Genomic DNA, 24783 nt, shown 5'->3' with positions numbered 1-24783 from the left:
AGGTTCGAGCACCAAAAGAACTGACAGTCCTGATGAGTGCAATTCGTCAGGGGTGTGATGAGTGTGGGGATGGTGCAACGAGGGTGACAAAGTTCGCACAAGAGGCATGTTTACAATCTTGCCCTGAATTGAGTCTGGTCCATTACAGATGATTTCCAACCCTTGAATGTACCTTGGAATCTTTGACCTTGCTTGCACGCAGGTTCCAGTGCCATCCTATCTTATAGCCATCGCTGTTGGTGCCATTGAAAGCAGGTGAATGAAAGCTGTGTGCTTAAAAAAAAAAGGACAATCACCGAAAATTATTTCATTGCCTTCACAGAAAAATAGGCCCGAGGTGTGCTGTCTTCGCTGAGAAGGAGCAGCTAAACTTGGCCGTCATTGACTTCGCAGATGTGAGAATACAATATATCCTTGAACCCTTTTCGGTAATTTTCTCCGTCTTGCCAAAAGAGGAACCAGGTGTGAAAGCTTTTCATGTAGCCTTATTGAATGAAGTTCACTGTTGAAAAGAAAATTAGTATTAAAAATGATGTTAATAATGGGACCCATGGGTCGCATCAGATATTCATTCAAGTTGAGGCCAGAGTGTGGTTTGATCTCTAAACACTACTTTTGGAGTGCCATTTGTCTTGCTTTACATACCTAATTTGTGCATTAACTTCTTCATTTTCAGGACCGTATTTTTCCGCTTATAATCCATCACTGCGTACAACCCACATACCCAATTACAGTAGCTCGGAAAGAAAAAAACATCCATGCATATAATTGGTGATCCATAAAGGTGGTGATCCATAAAGGTGGTGAAAATGGTGAACCATGAAGAATGATTACAAAGACGGCGCCGAATACAACAACACACGAAGAAGGGGACACGAGACAAGCACGTAGGCGCTCGTGTCCCCTTCTTCGTGTGTTGTTGTATTCGGCGCCGTCTTTGTAGTCATGCTTAACCAACTAGCCCACCAACACATGCTCATAAAGAATGGGTGACCATGGAGAGGAGAGGGGAGCTTCAACACGCAAGGGTGGGGAGAGGGTGGGGTTCCCTAGGAGATAACGTAACTAAATAGCAGAGAACCTGGCACACAGGTGTGGCTTCACGGCAGCGCGATGCGCACTGTCGTGAAGCCACACTCGGCGAAATTCGCATAGTACCTCGCAAACCCACTTTACTGTTATTTTTCTTTTCATTTTTGTTGTGCCTTATACGCACAGAAATATGGTATCATAAATGGTTCACACTAGAAACACGCCTCAAAATCAGAATTATTAATCAAAGTACAAGATTTCCAATTTGTACATTTTAAGAAAATTCTGATTGAACGTATGCTACAATATTTATTAATATGCATGAAGTGTGTTAGAGAGAACTGTTGCAACATAGATGACTGGGCATCTGCTCATGGCGCCAGTACATGGTAATGTACTGGCGCCAACATATTTATAGCAGGCCAGTTTCTCAAGTGGCCGGATATTTTCCCAATTAAATGTTATATAGAGGAGGGTGCTTTTGCAGTTGGAAGTATTTTTGAGAGTGGAGGTGTGAAGAACACATTACGAGCTTTGCGAGAAGCGAGTGATGGTCCGTGGTAACAGTGAAAGGTCGACCGTAAAAGTACGGCCAAAATTTGCTCACTGCCCATGCGAGTGCGAGGCACTGGCGCTCTGTAATGTAGTAATTGCGTTCAGCGTGTGAAGGCAGGCGACATGCGTATGCAATCTTTGTCACGCCCACGTTGACACTGAGCTAAAACCGCGCCATTTCCATAACCACTAGCATCTGTACGGACCTCTGCTGGGCCAGATGGGTCGAAGTGAGCAAGAATTGGCGGAGTTGTGAGCCGGTTGATAAGGCGTTGGAAGGCAGCAGCGTGGTCAGGACCGCATAAAAAGGGGGCACCTTCCTTCAGAAGTTCAGTCAGAGGCCGTGCAATGTACACAAAATTTCTGACAAATCGACAGAAATAAGAGCATGAGCCTACAAAGCTGCGGACGTCTTTGGCTCAGGTCGGCACAGGTCGGCACAGGAAAATCGAGAACAGCACGAACTTTTGCGGAATCGGGGCGGACGCCAGATGTGTTGATGAGATGACTGAGAATAGTAATATTGGCGGCGACCAAAGTGGCACTTTGAAGAATTTAATTATAGCCCAGCAGCACGGAAGACTGAAAGAATAGATGAAAGGCGTTCCAGGTGTGTCGCGAAGGTCGACGAGAACACAATAACGTCATCGAGGTAACAAAGGCATATAGACCACTTAAAGCTGTGTAAAAGCGTGTCCATCATACGCTCGAAGGTGTCTGGAGCATTGCACAAGCCGAATGGCATGACTCAAAACTGGTAAAGGCCATGTGATGTAACAAATGCGGTCTTCTCACAGTCCATGTCATCGACGGCAATCTGCCAGTAACCGGAGCATAGGTCTATCGATGAAAAATATGTCGCACCGTGTAGGCAATCCAATGCGTCGTCTATGCGTGGCACTGGATAGACATCCTTTATTGTTATTTTGTTTAAATGGCGGTAATCTATGCAGAATCGCCAGGTGTTGTCCTTCTTTACCAAGACAACAACAGGAGAAGCCCATGGGTTCGATGATGGTTCTATAATGCCCTTCATAAGCATCTTATCAACCTTCTGTTGTAGCACTCGGCGCTCGGGGTGTGACACGATGGCACCGTCTGTGAATAGTTGGTGCATCGCGGGTATATATGCGATGTTGAACTAGGGAGGTTTGTTCCAAAGGCCAACCGTCAAGGTAAAAAATGTCGGAATAATATATGAGCAGATGGCAAAGATCGTAGGCTTGTGTAGGGGTAAGGTCCAGGGCTACCATCTTGGTAATGTTGTTGTTGTTGTGCGCTGGGGGCGACGTGGCAGAATGAGAATTGCAGGCGGTGGAAGAGTTGGAGGAAGACGGAAGAGGCGAGAGGGAAGAAAGGTCGTACTCGTGCGATGGCGACAGTGGGGCGAGAGAGATCCCTTTGGGGAGTACCTGAGGTCAGAAGCTAAAATTCAGGAGCATAAAATAAGTTTTGTTAGCCGATACGGCCACTACGGTGTGAGGAAACGATACACCGTGCGAAATTAAGACACTGACACTGAGAAGGACAACATAATCACCATCCGGTACAGAGGTGTTGAGCACAGCAGTGATACAGGTCAGCACCTGCGGAGATAGACAAACAAAGTCAGCACAACAGAGCTGGATCGGTACGGTGTCGATAAGGTCGGTAACATCAGGGAAGTCAAGTTTGACTACACCAGCCGAGCAGTCAATTATAACTGAATGGGCAGATAAAAAATCAAGGCCAAAGATCACGTCGTGGGGGCAGTGGTCAAGTACATGGAACAATACATATGTGTGGCGACCGGCGATGCTGACATGAACGGCACACATTTCCAGCACAACAAGAGTTCCCCCAAAAGCGACTCCTACGGCGTGGGACTCGGCAGGAGTGAGCACTTTCTTGAGCCACTTCCGGAGATCAGCGCTCATGACTGAGATATGTGTGCCGGTGTGGATCAGGGCAGGGACAGGTGGGGCATCAACTTCCACAGCAATTAGGTTCTGACCTGTTGGCAAGGTAAAGAGACTACATCCGTTAGTTTTCCGGGTATAAGTGTACAGAAGGGTGAGGCGATGAAAAAGGTGGCAGAGACGAGCGGGACCGATGATCGTACGGTGACTGCGGACGGCTCGAGTGTCTGAGGGACGCAGAGGGGCTGCAGTCATGGTATGTTGGGTCATTTGGAGCATGAAATGCTCCAAATGACCCAACATATCAGGAGTTGGCGCTGGTTGTCATTGTGGTGGTAGGAGAACGTGAAGCGTTAAAATGAAGGCTGACGATAACGACAATAGCAAGAAATGTGCCCCACGCCACTACAACGGAAGCATATGGGCTTGTCGTCTGGTGTTTGCCATTGGGCCGGATCTCGATAGCGTCAAAACATCGGTGGAGGTAATGAAGAGGGGCAGGGCTAACCGGAGGGCGTGTGATGGAGCACACGGGCTGAATTCCTGCGTTGGCCAGTTCTTCACGGACAACTGCGTGGATGAGGGAGATTGTCACTTGCTTATCCTCAGAAGGGCGCATGGAAGAAGATGGTGATGCAGCCTCGATTTCATGCTGCACAATTCGGACAACACTATCTGTAGTGGACGATTGAAAAGCCGAATGAGCATCTTCGCACGACGACATAGCGGCTGTGTTGGGAAGCCGCACAAACTGTCCGGCAATGCGATGGCTCTTTGCGTCTACGAAACGTCTGCACTCACAGATAATCTTGTCTACCATCGAGCAGTCTTTAAAAATGAGCAAGTTAAACGCATCATTGGCGATGCCTTTCAGTATGTGCCTCACTTTGTCAGCCTCTGGCATACTGGCATCGACGTGGCGGCAAAGAGCTAGGACATCAAGGATGTACGCAACGTACGACTCGGTAGCTGTCCGAGCCCGACAGGATAGGTCTATCACAGTGATGCACTTGTGAGTTTGCCGAAGAGGTCGCGAAGTTTTTGCTTGCATACGTCCCAGCTGGTCAATTCTTCTTCGTGTGTGTCATACCAATTGTGTGTTGGTCCCTGGAGGTAGAAGAGAAGATTTGCGAGCATCACTGTCAGGCCCCATCAGTTGTGTGCAGCGACGCGTTCGTATATGCCAAGCCATTCTTCGATGTCAACTTTGTCGGTGTCGTTACCAGAGAAGGTGCCAGGATCGCACGGATGGGTCAAGACAACTGACGGTTGTGGTGTCGCGGATGCTGACGGCCTGGGCATGCCGGGTCCTGACGCTGGGCTTAACCCAGCGGCCGGGTCGTCTGTCAGCATGGTTGGACGGCCGAGGACAAGCCCACTGCGGAGTTGCGTCTTGTGCAACACCCCACACCTCCACCAGAAATGAAACGGGCAGAGATATAAGGTTAAATGGGACCGTGTTCACTCTGCAGAAGATATGGCCGGTACAACCAGTATGGCCGAACGTTAGGTTAGCCCCCACTACGTCATCTCTTTCGTCTTGTTGGTGATCATTGTCTTTGTCCCTCTCGTGGCTCCGTGACAATATGTTTTGGCAAAGAGACTGATTGGCTTATGGGATGTAACATCCCAAAGTGACATGGCTTATGGGATATAACATCCCAAAGCGACATTGATGATATGTGGAGGTTTTTTAATTTGGACTACCTATAGTTCTTTAATAGGCAGTTTTAGATTAATGTTAGTGTAATAGAGGGGTTAAGAGAAATAGCATTACCGTTCCACAAACGAGCTTTGCGAGAAGCGAGTGTTAGTATAGGGTGATAGCGTGGTTTACGTGCAGGCGCTTTTCCATTATGCTTTGAATTTTGCATACATAGTGCACCTAAGTGATTCTATCTATCTGCCAAGCTTTGTGTGTGCATACGAAAAGTGTGAGAGGCAGCACAATGAAATTTAGAAACGCGTAGTATTTGTACTTACCATGTCTTTTGATCCGCGGTGAAATCAGACCAACCAGTACAAACTATCAACCATATGAGGCCTTCTGAACTCAGAGCCTACATGCCGTCGTGTCAATCTCCAGACTTCACCAACAGGTGACACTGCCATCTCGGAGGTTTATCTCGTTAGACTTAGGCGCGTTCAAAATGAGAAGTGATCTCGAAAATTCCACAAGGTTATCCATAATACTCCATCATCGAAGCGGCCTGAGACTAAGCGAAAGCCGTTTACACAGTCATTTGCTACGAACGAAGTGAATTCTGCAAAAGTCATGCCAAATTCAGTTTATAGTGGGCAGCTGGGACCGCTGCCATTTTTTACGTAAACTACGGTAACCACACGTGGACTGTAACATTAAATCTTCAAAATAGCGTGTTGTAGGATTCTACCAGGGTGTCACGTGGAGGCTAAGCGGACCTACACTGTTGTCCGAGCCTTGGCAAGAATTGCTTCTTTAGTGGATAGGGAAATGGAACAGTTGGTTTATGAAATAGGAGAGACAGACTTGCTTACAGAACAAGGGATACTCATACAGGCTGGAGCAAACAGTGCAGTACATCGTTATGGTAGTATGAGCTACATGTCAGAGCAGACTACATCTTTCAGGAAGAGCACCTCAGGACATGCCAGGACAGTTCACGGCACTAAAGGTGTCTGGTTCTAAAACAGTTGTCTTCCCTAGGTGACTAGGCTAGGGAATCTGATGACTGTGTCTCAGCCGATTGTAATTGTCGAATCGTTTGCAAAATCCCACCTATGACGTCGCACCGTTCTGCCGGACTTCACCTACAATGTTGCGCAATCACCCCCACATACGAGGCAGTCACGTGGCAATTTGAGAACCTGAAGCTGACGCACTTCTCACGGAAGCCCTTGACATTGGTCCCTTGCATAAGTTAGTGGGCTCTCTGTGACAGTCAGCTTGTCAGGGTCAGGAGACTAACCTTTGCGATGGTTACCGCTTCCATGGAGGGTGGTGGTTGTCACAAACAAAGTTCCTCTGTTTGCATGTCACAGTCTATGTCAGGCATTGTCGCCGTCTGGGCGATGCTGGTGGGAAGTATTAACTTCACAAAGCTGAAGCAATTCGTCTTGGGAAAGCAGGAGAGGTTCAAAGGTCGCTGCCCCCACTGGCCAATCGTAACAATGTATGCTTAATACTATGGGTCGTTTAGCGTTCTGTGCATGCATATTTCGAACCCGCTGTTCCGCTAAGCCCGCTATTACACTAAGCTATAACTGTCTAATGCGCACCTAAATCTAAGTACACAAATGTTATTGAGTTTTGTCCCATCAAAATGCAGCTGCCATGGCGACCTCATTCTCAGCAGCAGATTGCCTTAGCTCTTGAGCCACCATGGTGGGTTCCAAATGTAAAGAGTCAATTAGGCACCTGAATCCCTTGCATAAGTTAGTGGGCTCTCCGTAACAGTCAGCTTGTCAGGGTCAGGAGACTGACCTTTGCGATGCTTACCGCTTCCATGGAGGGTGGTGGTTGTCACAAACAAAGTTCCTCTGTTTGCATGTCACAGTCTATGTCAGGCATTGTCGCCGTCTGGGCGATGCTGGTGGGAAGTATTGTTAACTTCACAAAGCTGAAGCAATTCGTCTTGGGAAAGCAGGAGAGGTTCAAAGGTCGCTGCCCCCACTGGCCAATCATAACAATGTATGCTTAATACTATGGGTCGTTTAGCGTTCTGTGCATGCATATTTCGAACCGCTGTTCCGCTAAGCCTGCTATTACACTAAGCTATAACTGTCTAATGCGCACCTAAATCTAAGTACACAAATGTTATTGAGTTTTGTCCCATCAAAATGCAGCTGCCATGGCGACCTCATTCTCAGCAGCAGATTGCCTTAGCTCTTGAGCCACCATGGTGGGTTCCAAATGTAAAGAGTCAATTAGGCACCTGAATCCCTTGCATAAGTTAGTGGGCTCTCCGTAACAGTCAGCTTGTCAGGGTCAGGAGACTGACCTTTGCGATGCTTACCGCTTCCATGGAGGGTGGTGGTTGTCACAAACAAAGTTCCTCTGTTTGCATGTCACAGTCTATGTCAGGCATTGTCGCCGTCTGGGCGATGCTGGTGGGAAGTATTGTTAACTTCACAAAGCTGAAGCAATTCGTCTTGGGAAAGCAGGAGAGGTTCAAAGGTCGCTGCCCCCACTGGCCAATCATAACAATGTATGCTTAATACTATGGGTCGTTTAGCGTTCTGTGCATGCATATTTCGAACCCGCTGTTCCGCTAAGCCTGCTATTACACTAAGCTATAACTGTCTAATGCGCACCTAAATCTAAGTACACAAATGTTATTGAGTTTTGTCCCATCAAAATGCAGCTGCCATGGCGACCTCATTCTCAGCAGCAGATTGCCTTAGCTCTTGAACCACCATGGTGGGTTCCAAATGTAAAGAGTCAATTAGGCACCTGAATCCCTTGCATAAGTTAGTGGTGTTGCACCTCAGGGTGATCCTACCGCTTGCCACTGGTTTGTTGTGCCCCTCTGGGCGATCCCTCCGTTAGAAACCAGTTTGTTGCATCGGTAGGCGATCCCACTGCAAGCGACCTGTCTCACGAAGCTCTACCGACATTCCTTATTGGGTAGCGTGGCGTTGTCGGCGAGCTGCAGGCCTCCGGTAGACCATGGCGACCGAGCAAGGGCGAGACGACGTTTTGCTAGTGCGAAACTTGCACTGTTTTATTCCATGGTAGTTGAAAGAAAATAAGAAGAGAATGAAGTAACAAGTATGAAGTACATGGCATGAAGTCTATGAAGTCTATATCTCACAAGTACATTTCGGAGCCCCTTAAATAGGCTCTCTTACAATCATGTGGGCGGGATCTTGCTTGCGTTGATGACACGTGACAGGCACAGAGAGAAGGCCTCTCCTCCTGCAATACCAGGCACGGGTAGGAGAAGTCGATTCTCTTTTCGACGAATCTGAGGGGAGCGGAAGAGTGAATGACCTCTCCGGTGCTTGTGGGCTCCGGCGCAGGGGCAGAGTGAGGGGACGAGGCAAGCACACCCGAAGCCACGACCTTGAGAAGGGAAGGGGATGACGTCGCACCCACGGTGCCCGTCCACGTTGAGAGGGGACGAGGTAAGCACACTCGAAGCCACGACCTTGAGAAGGGAAGGGGATGACGTCGCACCCACGGTGCCCGTCCACGTTGAGAGGGGACGAGGTAAGCACACCCGATGCCACGACCATGAGAAGGTGAGGGGGATGAGGTATGGCCCATGGTGTCCGGCCATACCTAACAGACTCTCCGGCGGGGGAGGAAGATCCCGACGTGTAGGGGCCAGCAGCTGCTGTACGAGGGATCGGCGTTTCGGTTCAGGATTCTCCGTAGAGGTCACAAACCCTTCGTTCGTAGCAGGTAGATTCCGGGGAGTAGTCAGCCGTCCACGTGGCGCTCTTGTGACATTTCTCCTGAGTCCGGTCCGGTGAAGTTGGATTTGCCTTTTTTCGTCTCCTGCGTGGGCAAGCAATCACCACAGAACAGTGCCGGACCCACAACCACAAAGCAGCGAGCACAAGGCCACTCTCCCCCAAGACACACTCGGCTCTTATCAAAAAAAGAAAACCCGCTACCTTTCCCATTTCCTACGCGCGTCCTCCCCCCTTTCAACTCTAAAAACAGCTATTTCTTGAAAGCGTTAGGACGTGGTCATTAAAATCTGCTAACAATCGGCTTAACTTCGGAAAACATATGAATGCACGAAAAAAATGCCACGGAAACACGGATGAGCATGAGGCTTTCGATACTCTAGGGGCAACGACTTAAACCGTCGGCATTGCCGTTAAGCTGACTCTTCTCTTAGCGATAAAGCAATCTAGCTTCTGCACCGCCCAAACTACACGAACCGCATGTTCCCAACCTATCGCAGTGGCGTATGTATCGCACATATTGGTGCCACTGAACAGTCTGGCCATCTTTACAAGTACGTAATCACAAGCGCGCTAGCCTTGTGGTCACTATTAAGAACGCGTACTTGCGTCGCAGGCAAACCTTTCATTACGCCTACTCGCGTTTCTTCCTTTAGTCCCTACAGGACACGTAGCTTAAATGAGCAACTAAACTTGCGTAACTTACGCACTCCGCAGAACCCTTAACAAATTACGTCTGCTAAAAACTCGTTCTACGCACGCTCACTAGAGAAGTCAGAACACGGCTGCCCTCAACACACACGAGCAACCCAGTCATGATTCTGCTTCCTTCCGTCCACACAGGACAGACGCTAAAGGAACTAAAAACGCTTCTCGGTGCAAATCATGCACTCACTGAAAACTTACGCGGTTAACCTTCGACAATAAAAACGCATAAAGAGAAGAAGGTTAACTACACACACACACGCGTTACCATAGGCTTTTCAACGATAACCTTGACACTCAGGTTACTTACACACAAAAATTGAAAGCCTATCTACTTATTAATGAACACCTCGCGATACTACATGTTTACAAAAACCGCCTCTTTCAAATCTCGAGCTGCTCTAACAAAACACAAACAGAGCTCATACCTTACATATTGAAAGACACTTTAGTCTTAATTCGCGAAAATTTCCAAATGTTCAAAAATAAAACAAAACACTTCCTTTCTACGGAAGCTTCCTTGGTCTCCCGTTTCGAACGTTTTTGACTGACTCATACTTTGAGCCGTACCCGAGGGGGTCGTGGACCGAAAGCTACTCTGGCTACGGAGAAACAACAAAAGGGCTGACTCACTATCAGCTCCCCCAAGACGTTAGAGTCCCCTGCCAATTTGCGTCCTCGCGCCTCGCTTTCAGCATGACCTCGATTGACCGCGTTGTTACTCCCCACCTGATCTCGTCTTGCCACCTTGCGCTTCTTAGTACTGCACGCTGAGCTTTGAAAAGAACGACGGAACAACGAGAAATTTAACTGCCTCGTGCCCTTTTTCCGCGTCCGTGCAGAACAGGCTTCTCGGTCCCCTTTTGACCGGTGGCTCGAACGTGTTTGATGCGTCAACATCGTCCGTGACGACCGCACCTTTCTTTTCGCTGCGCCCTGCCTTTTCACGCCGTCTTTGGCTTCGCTACTTTAGCCATCGCATTCTGATCCTTACGGCGCTTCTTTCTGCAGCGCTTTCTCTTTGAAGTCTCCTTCATGTCGCCTTCTGGCTTTGCTGCTTTAGCCACCGCCTTCCGATCCTTACGGCGCTTCTTTCTGCGGCGCTTTCTCTTTGAATGCTTCTTCATGTCGCCTTTTGGCTTCGTTACTTTAGTCACCGCATTCCGATCCTTACGGCGCTTCTTTCTGCGGCGCTTTCTGTTTGAATGCTCCTTCATGTCGCCTTCTGGCGCCTCGTGCTGGCCGTTACACATCTCATAGGGCCGGGTCGGTCTCTTGACCGCACAGTCTGAGTGATTATCATTTAAATCGACTCTATCCTTGCCTCGACTGGCGGACAGCTTAACCGACTCTGGCTCAATGCAGCAGGCTTTACTCGAGCTATGCAACTCGCACTCTTGCGAACTGCCCTCTACTGCATTGTCCAGCTCACGCTGTGCATCGACACACAGCCCGTCGGTCTCGAGCGCTGTCTCACACGCACAGTCCGAATGACTCCTAATTAAATCATCCATCTCTAGGCTACCAAGACTGGCGGAGAGCCGCACCGATCCCTGAACCATGCAGTTGTTCTCTAGTGAGCTACGGAGCTCGCCATACCGAGAACTACTGTCAACTGCATCGTCCAGCTGGCACCTCACTTCGGTACGCAGGTCTGACTCGACATGGGTGCTCGTGCCTGTCAAGTCCGCAGTATTCTGTACCTCGCTAACGACCTTGCTACCTTGAGATGCGACGCACACGCGCGGTAACTGTGCCAATTCGTCCGCAGCTGGCCTAGCTGTCTCTACAGTTCTCTGTTGGCACGGCACCTCGTCGCTCTCACTCTGGCCTTTAAAGGCCTCTGTTGTCACTAAGACATCATTAGCAGCTAGCCCTTTCCGTTCGAGTATGCCTGGGCCATTAATCTCACAGGCAATACTTTTCTCGTCGGCTTTTGGCGAAAGTCTGCTAGATACATTCTCATTCTTTTGCTCTGTACTGGCTACAGAATTTTCAGACAGGCGTGGTCTTTGTTCGTTTAACTGCTGCCAATATTGTAGCTCTTTGTCCAATGCCGTTAACTCTTTCTCGTACTTTTGCCTACGTTCTTCTTCTTCTTTTTCCTCAAGGCGCTTACGCTCTTTCTCTCTTTCTTTAATGCCCTCTAAGCATTCCGTCAGTTCCTCGTCGTCTGCCCCGGTTGCTTCGATCGCCTCAATGATCTCCGGCTTTCTCTTTGTTTCGGCAATTTGGAGGCCCAACTCTTTGGCCAAGCTCAACAATTCCGGCTTCTTTATTGCCTTCAAGTTCATGGCTGCCCTTAGTGCTGCTAAACCTTCACTCTATACAACCTTGACGTACTCAAACTTCCGTCAACGTCTTTTTAAAAAAATCACTGCTATGTATTTTCCAAAATTTACATAAAAGCCAAGTGATATCTCAGTGAAGAAAAGCCGTGCACTCACCATATGCAGTCATGATCCAGACACCTTCTTTCCGAACGTTGTTGCCAGGACGAAGAGGCTACGCTCTAGTAGTTGTCGTCCAAGTTGGGGTCTCCAGGATTCCGTATCCCAATCGCTGCCAGCCAGTTTGTTGCACCTCAGGGTGATCCTACCGCTTGCCACTGGTTTGTTGTGCCCCTCTGGGCGATCCCTCCATTAGAAACCAGTTTGTTGCATCGGTAGGCGATCCCACTGCAAGCGACCTGTCTCACGAAGCTCTACCGACATTCCTTATTGGGTAGCGTGGTGTTGTCGGCGAGCTGCAGGCCTCCGGTAGACCATGGCGACCGAGCAAGGGCGAGACGACGTTTTGCTAGTGCGAAACTTGCACTGTTTTATTCCATGGTAGTTGAAAGAAAATAGGAAGAGAATGAAGTAACAAGTATGAAGTACATGGCATGAAGTCTATGAAGTCTATATCTCACAAGTACATTTCGGAGCCCCTTAAATAGGCTCTCTTACAATCATGTGGGCGGGATCTTGCTTGCGTTGGTGACACGTGACAGGCACAGAGAGAAGGCCCCTCCTCCTGCAATACCAGGCACGGGTAGGAGAAGTCGATTCTCTTTTCGACGAATCTGAGGGGAGCGGAAGAGTGAATGACCTCTCCGGTGCTTGTGGGCTCTGGCGCAGGGGCAGAGTGAGGGGACGAGGCAAGCACACCCGAAGCCACGACCTTGAGAAGGGAAGGGGATGACGTCGCACCCAAGGTGCCCGTCCACGTTGAGAGGGGACGAGGTAAGCACACCCGAAGCCATGACCTTGAGAAGGGAAGGGGATGACGTCGCACCCACGGTGCCCGTCCGCGTTGAGAGGGGACGAGGTAAGCACACCCGATGCCACGACCATGAGAAGGTGAGGGGGATGAGGTATGGCCCATGGCGTCCGGCCATACCTAACAGCGGGCTCTCCGTAACAGTCAGCTTGTCAGGGTCAGGAGACTGACCTTTGCGATGCTTACCGCTTCCATGGAGGGTGGTGGTTGTCACAAACAAAGTTCCTCTGTTTGCATGTCACAGTCTATGTCAGGCATTGTCGTCGTCTGGGCGATGCTGGTGGGAAGTAGTGTTAACTTCACAAAGCTGAAGCAATTCGTCTTGGGAAAGCAGGAGAGGTTCAAAGGTCGCTGCCCCCACTGGCCAATCGTAACAATGTATGCTTAATACTATGGGTCGTTTAGCGTTCTGTGCATGCATATTTCGAACCGCTGTTCCGCTAAGCCTGCTATTACACTAAGCTATAACTGTCTAATGCGCACCTAAATCTAAGTACACAAATGTTATTGAGTTTTGTCCCATCAAAATGCAGCTGCCATGGCGACCTCATTCTCAGCAGCAGATTGCCTTAGCTCTTGAGCCACCATGGTGGGTTCCAAATGTAAAGAGTCAATTAGGCACCTGAATCCCTTGCATAAGTTAGTGGGCTCTCCGTAACAGTCAGCTTGTCAGGGTCAGGAGACTGACCTTTGCGATGCTTACCGCTTCCATGGAGGGTGGTGGTTGTCACAAACAAAGTTCCTCTGTTTGCATGTCACAGTCTATGTCAGGCATTGTCGCCGTCTGGGCGATGCTGGTGGGAAGTATTGTTAACTTCACAAAGCTGAAGCAATTCGTCTTGGGAAAGCAGGAGAGGTTCAAAGGTCGCTGCCCCCACTGGCCAATCATAACAATGTATGCTTAATACTATGGTTCGTTTAGCGTTCTGTGCATGCATATTTCGAACCCGCTGTTCCGCTAAGCCTGCTATTACACTAAGCTATAACTGTCTAATGCGCACCTAAAGAGTCAATTAGGCACCTGAATGGGCTAAATGTTTTTCCTGCACCATTTATGCAAAATAAAATTCAAATTTAATTGAAATTTTCTGCTGCTACAGGCCTAAAAGTTCTTACCGTTGCAATCACAGTCACTTGTGGTTATTTTATGTTATTTCAGTTTCTTCCAAGATGTTACCAAAATAGGCACCTGCAAGAGAAAAGAATTTGTTTTCAACTTTCAGATAGAAATATTGATATATTTTTAGTTAACATTAGTTTTAACATTCCACTATGGGGTCTTGTAACTTTTGTTTTGCCAAATCATTATGCAGACGCTAAGGTGCAAGATTTTCACATGGTTTGTCTTTTGGCTAAATAGCCGTCAAGCTAATTAGTGCTTCTTTTTTTGCAGTGAAAGCTCTTATGGGTTATTTCAATGCTCAATGTGCCTATGCAATCTAGCCGTGTCATAATATCAAAATGCACCTACAGCTGTTTGATCATCTTATACCAGGTGACTTTGATTTTACTTCGAACAATTTAAAACAAAGCTAATTTCAGTCTGTCGAGGTTAATTACCTGAATTACCTGATCTATCATTACTGCATCTGAACATAAGGAGGCTCCAGAAACATTTTGGTGAATTTGTTGACCTTGCTGCAACACTACACCACACGTTTCACTTCATTGCTTTATCAGAAACTTGGTTATCTGAAAACACATGTCAAACATATCCACTCCCGGCTATCACCTGGAGCTCGCTTGTAGGTGAAGCTTATTGTAAAGTACTACAAGTAGCGAAACTGTACATGGGGGTGTAACGCTTTACTTAAGAAACAATGTAATATACAGTTAGAAAAAACATAGTGTTTTGGTGCAAAGTGCTCGTTATCGAAATGCCACCAGATAAAGCAGCCAGACACTTTGTACAGTGCAGTCCACTTATAACGATACCACATATAACAGTATATCGGTTATAACGATGGGTTGACATGAGAGTGTCATTTTATGCATTAGGTCTATGGGGAAAAAAACCATTTATAACGATAGGTTATTTCACCGCATATCGGATATAACGGTCAAAATTTTGCCGTCTAGACGGCGTTTTCCGTGCCAAATAATCGTAACATTTGCGTTGCTTAGTTTCCTGAAACAAACGATGTCGAGACGAGGCGATGTTTACCTCCGTAAGTTCGTATCTGCCGCCATTACCGCGCAGCGCAGGCCGCCCTGCCCGCGCACCAGAGAATAGCTGAGTAGGCGCAGCGCGCCACAAGATGGTGCTAGCTGCTTCATGCACGTAGTGTTCCAATATGGAGCATTACAGGAACACTACATGCGCATCGTCGGCCACAGTCCTTCCGAAAGAGAGAAAGAAAAAGCGACAAGCAAAGCGGCGTGGTGGCGCGATAGCAGGCTGATCTCTCGCGATAGCAGGCTGACGCCACCGAAGCAGCGTGCAACCAACAGTTCAACCCAGTTCGAAGATGGCGCCGACAAAGCGCAAAGCTGTGTCACTTGACACGAAGATGGATATTTTGCAGGACTCTCGATGTGGCTTCAAGGTGAGCGCCCTTGTGAAGAAGTATGAGCTCGCCCAGTTAACGATATCAACCATCTTGAAAACCGGGGGCACCGCGATTGTGAAGGCAGGAGCTATCAGCGGCCATGCCGATCAGCGGAAAAGGGTTAGAGACCCTTTGTACGCCGATGTTGAAGAGGCGCTTTACCAGTGGTTCATCACTAATTGCTTCAAAAAGGCGGGCTTTGTGCGTCAGGACGAACTTCCCCAACCCACTGAGACCAACACGGTGGAAGCCGCTGACATAACCAAGCTCTGGGAGCTCGTTCCTATTGGTGACACAGGTGGTGCATCGATGGAGGAGTTTTTGACTGCAGACAGTGCTACCTCGTTCTGCGAGGAGGTCATTGACGAGGCGATCGCCGAAGATGTGCTGTCTCGACAGACGGCAAAGTTGTGCGACGGTAGCAGCGACAGTGACAACGAGATTGACAGTGGCTCCTTGACCCTGACCTCGATGTCCACGCAAAGTGCACTGTCGTCGATCGACTGCTTAATTGATTTTATGCATGCTGAAGGATTGCCGCCAGTGTTCGCGCAGCAGCCTACTTTCTACATCATCTATTCTTTAGAGCAAGTAGCGAATTCGAAGCTGCAAAGGTATGTTCTGCGTTTTTATTTTTATGTTTTTTTTGATAACTGCAGTCCAGATATAGCGATCATCGGTTATAACGATCATATTTTTCTTCTTTCTCGATATCGCTATAAGTGGACTGCACTGTACCTCATAAAAATGAAACACACATTAGTAGGCCTCGTCTACAGGTCACCGCAAAACAACAAAAATGAATTTCTATCCGAATTGACATCATCACGTTGACATCAGTGACAATTGACAACATTGACATCAATCGAACCGACATATATAACTACAGAGACCTACTAAGGAACTGCAGATTACAACAATTAATCAGATTATCAACACACATTACTAACTCAAGACAGACCACATTGGATCACATGATCACAACCATATCAGACACCAAACTTTCAAGTGGAACATTAGCATCTGACATTACTGATAACCTACCTGTTTTTGCAGCCATCACATCCAGTAGCCAGTTATGTACTCAGCAGAAGCATATAACATACAAAGATGACATTTTTGATGCCCTAATGAAAGAAAATTGGCACTCTGTATATCTGGCATATACAACTGACAATAAATATAAACAGTTCATGTAACTATTAGATGTAAAAGACTAGGTGAATGTGTTTCGACGGTATTCAGGAGAAATTTAAAGCGAGAACCGTGTCTTAACAACCGGCATTCTAAAGTCAATACATCACAAAGGTCACATGTATAGGAAACGAACGCGAAAACCATATGTCACCTTAGAAAACAAGTATAGGACATACAAGGAAAAGCTTGAAAGCCTAATCACAGTTTCTAAGCGAAATTATTTTCATGCTAAAATTAAACAAGCGCATGGTGACTCAAAAGCTACATGGAAAGGGATAAGTACCGCCTTAAACATGTGCAACACAAACAGTATACAGTGCAGTCCACTTATAACGATACCACATATAACGATATATTGGTTATAACGATGGGTCGACATGAGAGTGTCATTTTATGCATTAGGTCTATGGGGAAAAAAACCATTTATAACGATAGGTTATTCACCGCATATCGGATATAACGATCAAAATTTTGCCGTCCGGACGGCGTTTTCCGTGCCAAGTAATTTTAACATTTGCGTTGCTTAGTTCCCTGAAACGAACGATGTCGAGACGAGGCGATGTTTACCTCCGTAAGTTCGTATCTGCTGCCATTACCACGTAGCGCGTCCCGCCCCGCCCCGACGCATCGGAGAATAGCTGAGTAGGCGCAGCGCGCCACAAGATGGCGCTAGCTGCTTCATGCGCGTCAGCCACAGTCGCTCCGAAAGATAGAGAGAAAAAAAAAAAAAAACGACAAGCAAAGCGGCGCGGTGGCGCCCGTCCCGCGTCTCTCTCTCTCGCGATAGGAGGCTGACGCCACCGAAGCAGCGTGCAACCAACGGTTCAACCCAGTTCGAAGATGGCGCCGACAAAGCCCAAAGCTGCGTCGCTTGACACGAAGATGGATATTTTGCAGGACTCTCGATGCAGCTTCAGGTGAGCGCCCTTGTGAAGAAGTATGAGCTCGCCCAGTTAACGATATCAACCATCTTGAAAACCGGGAGCACCGCGATTGTGAAGGCAGGAGCTATCAGCGGCCATGCCGATCAGCGGAAAAGGGGTTAGAGACCCTTTGTACGCCAATGTTAAAGAGGCGCTTTACCAGTGGTTCATCACCAATTTCTTCAAAAATGCTGGCTTTGTGCGTAAGGACGAACTTCCCCAACCCACTGAGACCAACACGGTGGAAGCCGTTGACATAACCGAGCTCTGGGATCTCGTTCCTACTGGTGACACAGGTGGTGCGTCGATGGTGGAGTTTTTGACTGCAGACAGTGCTGCCTCGTTCTGCGATGAGGTCACCGACGAGGCGATCGCCGATGTGCTGTCTCGACAGACGGCAAAGTTGTGCGACGGCAGCAGCGACAGTGACAACGAGATTGACAGTGGCTCCTTGACCCGACCTCAATGTCCACACAAAGTGCACTGTCGTCGATCGACTCCTTAATTGATTTTATGCATGCTAAAGGATTGCCGCCAGTGTTTGCGCAGCAGCTGGAATCCATGCACACCGCGGTTGTGAAGCTGAAGCTGCCGCAACAGCAAGTGCGATTTGGGACCATTTCGGCGCGCCTAACCCTTGACACGGTCATTGGCGCTAGAAATAAAGTTTGTTTTTCACGGCCTACTTTCTACATCATCTATTCTTTAAAGCAAGTAGCGAATTCGAAGCTGCAAAGGTATGTTCCGCGTTTTTTTTTTTTTTTTTTAATAACTGCAGTCCAGATATAGCGATCATCGGTTATAACGATCATATTTTTCGTCTTTCTCAATATCGTTATAAGTGGACTGCACTGTATGTGGAATCTCGGTAGATGACGCGGTAGTAAGTGATCCTTCTGTTATTGCTGAAAGCTTCAACAGTTACTTCAGTACAATTATTTATAAATACAACAGTCACAACTAACCCTTCCAGTTCTCTCTTCCTTAGGTCTACTGACCCTTATGAGGTCAACAACGTAATCCTCTCTTAAGAAATACTTCATCAACCAGTCTAGACTTGGTGCCTGTAAAGCCCCTCCATCCACGTGCCACCACCGCTTTCTTAAGTAGCGACAACCTTTGTTGTGCGCCGCCTTTTCCCCTCACACCAAATCCGGTTCCGGCATTTCCGGTTTCAATATTTCCGGTTCCGGCGTTTCCGCTTCCTGGAGTTGCGCTGCGGGAATTTCCGCTTTGACGGCCGATGGTGAAATGCCCGCGCGTGCTTAGCAGAGCTGTGGCAGTCACCATGAGAAGAATGCAAAGGCGACAAGCTGTTGTATTCCGCTGAAGTAGTAGTTCGCGGTCGCTGTTTTCCAAATGCACGAAAATCGGCAGTGGTCTCCAAGCGCCCAGGCACTCCACTCCACTGTACGTTGTCTCTCGCGGCACAACCCGTCGCAGGTTGACGCGAACACGATCAGATCGCTGATTACAATAGGCGGTGGTTCTTGGATGGAATCGCATTCACAGTTTAAACCGCAGCTGGTGCAATTAAAGCCTCTCCATCGACACGAAAGTAAAGAACGCTAAAAAATACATAGCGTCACTTCCACTTGGAGCAGGAAGCTGCAGCTACGGAAGTTAAGGGGGTGAGTGGGAGAGGAGCGTGGAGGAGGAGAGTAGGTTGGCGGTACTTAACCTGGTCTGTGGAAACGTGTATGGAGGGGCTTTAGGTGCCTGTATCACTGCTAAAACATTGTTTGATTATTATGTGGGAACCCCTACCACATATCATTACCAAAATGCCCGTTTCATGGTCGTTTCTGATGCTACTAAAAATTTCCTACTTCCCTCCACCTTGCGGGTTTCCACAGAACTATTACGTCAAACACTTGCCTTTGCTTCGAGTTGTCAACAAATTCAACTTCGCCCTGCCATCTGCTAGCCGCCTGGTTAGCTCATTTCCAACTTCTACAGCTGGCAACAGATAGATCAGTGTTGTCACTGATTACCTGACGCGTTACGCGTAGACAGAAGCTACCCACCGTGGCACAGCAGCCGAAGCAGGTCATTTTTTCATCGAACACATCGTCCTTAGGCACGGCGCCCCAAAAGTTGTCATCACAGACGGGAACTGCCTTCACTGCCGAACTCCTTGACTCGGTTCTCAAAGCCGGTGGTACAAGCCACCGGAAAACAACCGCATATCATCCTCAGATGAACGGACTAACCGGCCGTCTTAATAAGGTCCCACAGACATGCTTTGCATGTATGTCGACATAGAGCATAAGAACTGGGATCAGATTTTACCTTACGTTACCTTCGCCTACAATACCGTTCGACAAGAAACTGCTGGAATGACACTGTTCAGCTTGGTCCACGGTCGCGAAGCCACGACAGTGCTGAATGCCATGCTGCCGCACTAGTTTGATGACATACCTACCGACTTTGACGAATTTACCCAGCGCGCCAATGAAGCCAGACAGCTTGCCTGCGTACATATCTGCATTCAGCAAGACCAAGATGCGAAACAATACAATCATCGACACAGGTCTGTTTTCTACACTCCCGGCGACAAAGTATGGGTCTGGATACTACTACGCCGCCGGGGACTTTCCGAAAAACTCCTATGACGGTACTTTGGGCCGTACAGAGTGATCTGCCACCTGAGTGACGTTAATTACAAGGTCTTTCCTGACAGTGACAATATCTCAAGTCGCCGCAAGCACTTGCTGAAGTGGTGCATGTGGTACGGATGAAGCCATATTAACTTTAGACTTTTTTTTTTCTTTCTTTGTGTGTGTTTAACTTTGTGCTGTTGTACACCGCCCTCATATGCTTAAATTGCGCATCAGGATGATGCTTTGTTCAAAGGGACACAAATGCCACGGCTGTGCTCCATTGAAGAAAAGGAGAACCATAGTGTGCATGAGCGTATTTGTAAAAGCACGGTAAAGAAGTTGCAGTTGCACTCATAATTACAATGGCAACCTGCTGCTGTGCCTCCTGCTCTACAACCCCTGTTTTGACGTTGCGACAATACCAATATTTTCCTGACAGCTGGTATGGAAAGAGATCTTTAGAAAAAAGGCAATGATGTCCTGCTGAAACTATCTAGCTGGCTTTAATCTGTCTTCTCGCAAACACAAAGAAAAGTAACTATATAGTTTTCACTGCAAAAAGCACCCGCCTACTTAACACTAAATTATTCAACTTCAACAACTCTCCTTTGCAAAGGGTAAACGAGACCTCCAAAGCTTTAGAGCTTAACGCCCCCCCCCCCCCCCCCCCCCCGGCAATGCCGCAGATCCCTCCTAACGTGTCATTACCAGAGTTCTCTTACTCATGTCATTTGAAGTTTCTTTTAAGTTGCCTCTGCTTTTTCACTTAAATTTTGGCTAAAAGCTTACTGCATCATTGTTGGCATAGACGTGCACAAGCTTTAATTCATACTTTCATTTTATTTCTGCAAATCTTGACAATAGGAGGGCAGACGCCCAAGAAGCAACAGTGGCGGCTACCTCAAAAATACATCCGTATTTTTCCACTTCAAATTTATTTTTAAATTGCTACTGGGAGCACCTACAGACACAATATGTTTAAATATATACACAGAACAAAGCTTATTATGTTTTTTAAGGAGGAAGAGGTAGCCAACTACAATTATCTCTAATTATATGGATAGCCTATGCCTAGAGAATGAATATGTTGCATTGTGTTCACCTCGCTTCAAATTGCTTTGCTTGCTTTTTTCACCCTGGAAAATACTTGCCGACTTCAATGACCCCTTCGGCAGAGTCTTTTATCAACGGCATGGGAAGTGCACATGAATTACATGTCTTAGTACTGTTTTAGTAGGCAATGCTAACAATTCATGAAGAAAAGAAAGGTCCTTTAATAATTTGCAACATTCATTAGGGATGGAAACATCATCGCTTGCACGCAGAGTTCATAAATATATATAATTCACTCAGTAACCGAAATGAGGCCAAGCCAGATTCGCTCGAAATCAGAATCACTAGCAGTCATGCGCAGCAGCGCTTGTACTCGAACTCACAGTTAAAAAGATAAATAAAAGAAGAGGTCGCAGTTTCAGTGCAAAGGCGAAACTGTGTTAGTGATAGCGAAGTATAAGACAGTTACACGAACAAAGGAATATTCTTACCGTTTATATCCGTGTAACAGCTGCACCTATGTAGGGGCTGCACCCCCAACTTGACGGCCAATATTACGAAAAAAAAATCCAGCCGAGAAGCAATCACATTCAGTGCTAGGAAAACATTTCTTGATGGTACCTTTATGTATTGTAATTTTAACAAGGTATTATGTAGCTTTTTCAGTGACGTGTATTTCTGTGACTTTTACATGCAGAAAACACATATATCCCCCTATCGTGTTTTATTGAATCCGCTTGTTGCATGGCTCATCAGAGAGATGCCAGTCTCATGGTGGTGCAGAGGGACTCGGGATGTGAAAGTGGACTGTCTCCTACTATGAGGTCTTGTAAATACTCGTATAGTAAGGCCGTCACTTCAGGCAACAATTCTTCAAGGTAACACGAAGTTTCTTGATGTGCAACTGTTATTAAAGCTTATATATACAGCAGAACCTCACTGATATGTTTCAGTTACATGCGTTTTCCCGGCGCCAACGTTCACAATCGAGAACACAAAAAATTACCCTATAGAGTTAGGCTCAATTTTTACCGGTTCATACGTTACTGGAAAACATTATTTTTGTGCACCAACGTTCAGTACGTCGCCAAATTGCAATCGTATGATACATTTTCTGGCCGCTAGGTCCCATGTAAACAAGAAAATGTGCAAGGCGCGTGCGATCGAGAACAGTATATAGCTGCTCGTCGTGGTAGCTTCACCGCAATACTCGCCCGCCCGTCTCACGTGAAAGTGCCGGCGCGCACTCAATTTCTGATTTTAGTACCAGCAAATCTCCTCTGGGGTTGTCGCGCACGGTATTCACAGCTCTCACCGCCAATCCTATTGCGATAAGTGTCTTCGCCTATCTGTTTCACAGCACGTGATGCTGTCGGAAGCGTAGCGCCCGCTTTTAATAGGTGATAACCGAAACATGCCGCCGTTCCCTGCTGCACACTGTGATTATATAGGTTTTTCGGCCGCAAGATCCCATGAGTACAAGAAAAGGCACGAGGCGAGCGCGATCGAGAACAGTATATAGCCGCCCGTTTCATGAAAACGACGGCGCGCAGAGTTTCTTATTCCAGTACCAGCAAGTCTCCGCTCGTGTCATCGCACGCCGCGTTCGCTGCTACCGCCGCCAAACCTATTGCAATAAGCATCTTCACCTATCGTTTCTACAGCGCGTGGTGCGTTGTGCCGTTGGTTGCCTACTGCACACTTTTTGTAGGCGATAACCCAAACGCGCCGCCGTTCCCTGCTGTAGGCGGTGCGATGTGGGCATCACGTTTAACTTCGGCGGCAACCAGCCTCGCCCACCAACTCGATTTCGTTTCGCTTTCCCATTGCCTTTTTATAACAACATGCAATAAGTTAACAAAACGCGTCTCGGGCCGCCGGATCACCATTAGCTCGACGCGCGTCGGCGTCTCGTGCAGCAACGCTCCGCACTACGCTTCGCATACGTAGATGTCAATAATAGTTGAGTCTCAAATTTTGTTAGTTACTTCAGATCGTACGTTTTCCTGGTTAGTACGTTTTCCCGTAGTATGTAACAAGGTTCTACTATATATATATATATATATATATATATATATATATGGGGGAGTGGAAAGTTAGTCGGACCCCAGCTCCCTCCCCCCCCCCCCCAACTTGGATAAATGAAAAGTTGCTACCTATGACTGCCATCAAGCTCTGTGAAGTGCTTTGTAATAGCTTGTGGCAATCTGAAAACAGTATTAATTACAAATTCTAAAATTGCCAATTACTGCACAACAACCTTCAGGAACCTCTGCAGAGTTTCATGATATGCAGTAATACATTTTGTGTACATTGCAGACAGAACGGATGCTGTGCTCTGCTGAGTCGCTGGTGGGTCCATACCTTTGGGGCGTCTATGACCTGCTGGTGCTGCCACCATCCTTTCCCTATGGTGGCATGGAGAACCCCTGCCTTACATTTGCTACACCTTCCCTTCTGGTCAGGATGAGTGCATTGCTACTTTTACCATCATCAGAATTGGAATATCTTTAATTGTCCTTGTGCAGCTGGTTTCTAAATGTAGCATAGTCCCTTATGTTCTTAAAAAAAGCCATCAACACAGGGCCTGCATATATAGAAAAACATTCTGATCAGTTTTGAATTTTGAGCGTCTTAGCTCACAGGGCAAAATAAAGGCAAAACACATAGATAGTGACAACACGATGCACTACTTCCATTTGCTTTTTTTCTAAAACAAAGAACCACCTTTAGCACTTTGTTGTCCATGCCTATTCCAACCAATATCCCACTATCGATGGTTGCAAATTTACATTTTTCTGCTTCCTGAATGCTCTCACACAGCTAGCGCCATTTATTGGATTATTTATGAACTATTTAGGCAGCTTCAGTTTTATGTCCGTGGGCAAAAACTCAACCAATCGCAGCAGGAGGCATGTGCAGCTGGTTTCCTTGCAGCACCACCAGAGTGCGCTTGCCCCAACAGCAATGGTGGTGCCAGCTGTGCGGGGCAAAGAAAAAAAAAACCATAAAGCTTGGCTTTGCACATAGCTTTCGCTGCAAGCGTTTCCTGGTAAAGGTTACGGTTACATAAGCTGCAGTTGCCACAAAGCAGCAACTGTAGCATACAAAGCAGGGAGTGACATAACTACACTTTCATATGTAGAAGACGAACCTGCCTAGCAATTGATTTCATATAGCCACCGTTCTGATAACACTATGGGAAGGCCATTCATGGTTGGGACTCGCGAAGAGCAGCGTGAACACGGTGAGCAGCAACGGGAACAGCAACATCAATATGCGCAATGGTGTTATGCTCAGGCTAGGCAGGACACAGTGGTTTCTGCCCAAAGCAAACCACGCACAGTTAGGATACCTGAAGAGCAGCACCAATACAATGAGTGACGAAAGGAACAGCAACATCATTATGCATAACGGCATCGTGCTCAGGCTCGGCAGGGCTCAGTTCAAGGCTACGTCATATTAGATCACATGATGCGGGTGATACCATAGCTTTACTGGCTAGCCACTTTAGCAACGCGTATTGGAGTCTCTTTCTTTTTTTTTTTTTAATGCAAGCATGCAATTTGTATACAATTATGCCTAATGAAGCAGTAGTTCATGTGGCTGC

The 24783-nt window shown here is 47.3% G+C and overlaps 1 protein-coding gene across 3 annotated transcripts in view; it reads left to right on the top strand.

Moving 5' to 3' along the window:
• Positions 1 to 24783, top strand: part of LOC126526909 (leukotriene A-4 hydrolase) — a 167836-nt gene that overhangs the window by 2267 nt on the left and 140786 nt on the right. For all 3 annotated transcript variants that reach the window (XM_072284399.1, XM_072284400.1, XM_072284401.1), the window contains 4 exons: positions 3 to 104; positions 203 to 255; positions 323 to 395; positions 23493 to 23633. In XM_072284399.1, coding sequence (XP_072140500.1) covers positions 3 to 104; positions 203 to 255; positions 323 to 395; positions 23493 to 23633 — 369 coding nt within the window. The remainder of the gene's footprint in view (positions 1 to 2; positions 105 to 202; positions 256 to 322; positions 396 to 23492; positions 23634 to 24783) is intronic.

The sequence above is a fragment of the Dermacentor andersoni genome, chromosome 9 (assembly GCF_023375885.2).
Source record: "Dermacentor andersoni chromosome 9, qqDerAnde1_hic_scaffold, whole genome shotgun sequence".
NCBI classification, from domain to species: domain Eukaryota; kingdom Metazoa; phylum Arthropoda; class Arachnida; order Ixodida; family Ixodidae; genus Dermacentor; species Dermacentor andersoni.
Note: the sequence above shows the minus strand (reverse complement) of the source record. Positions and strands in the feature narration are given on the sequence as shown.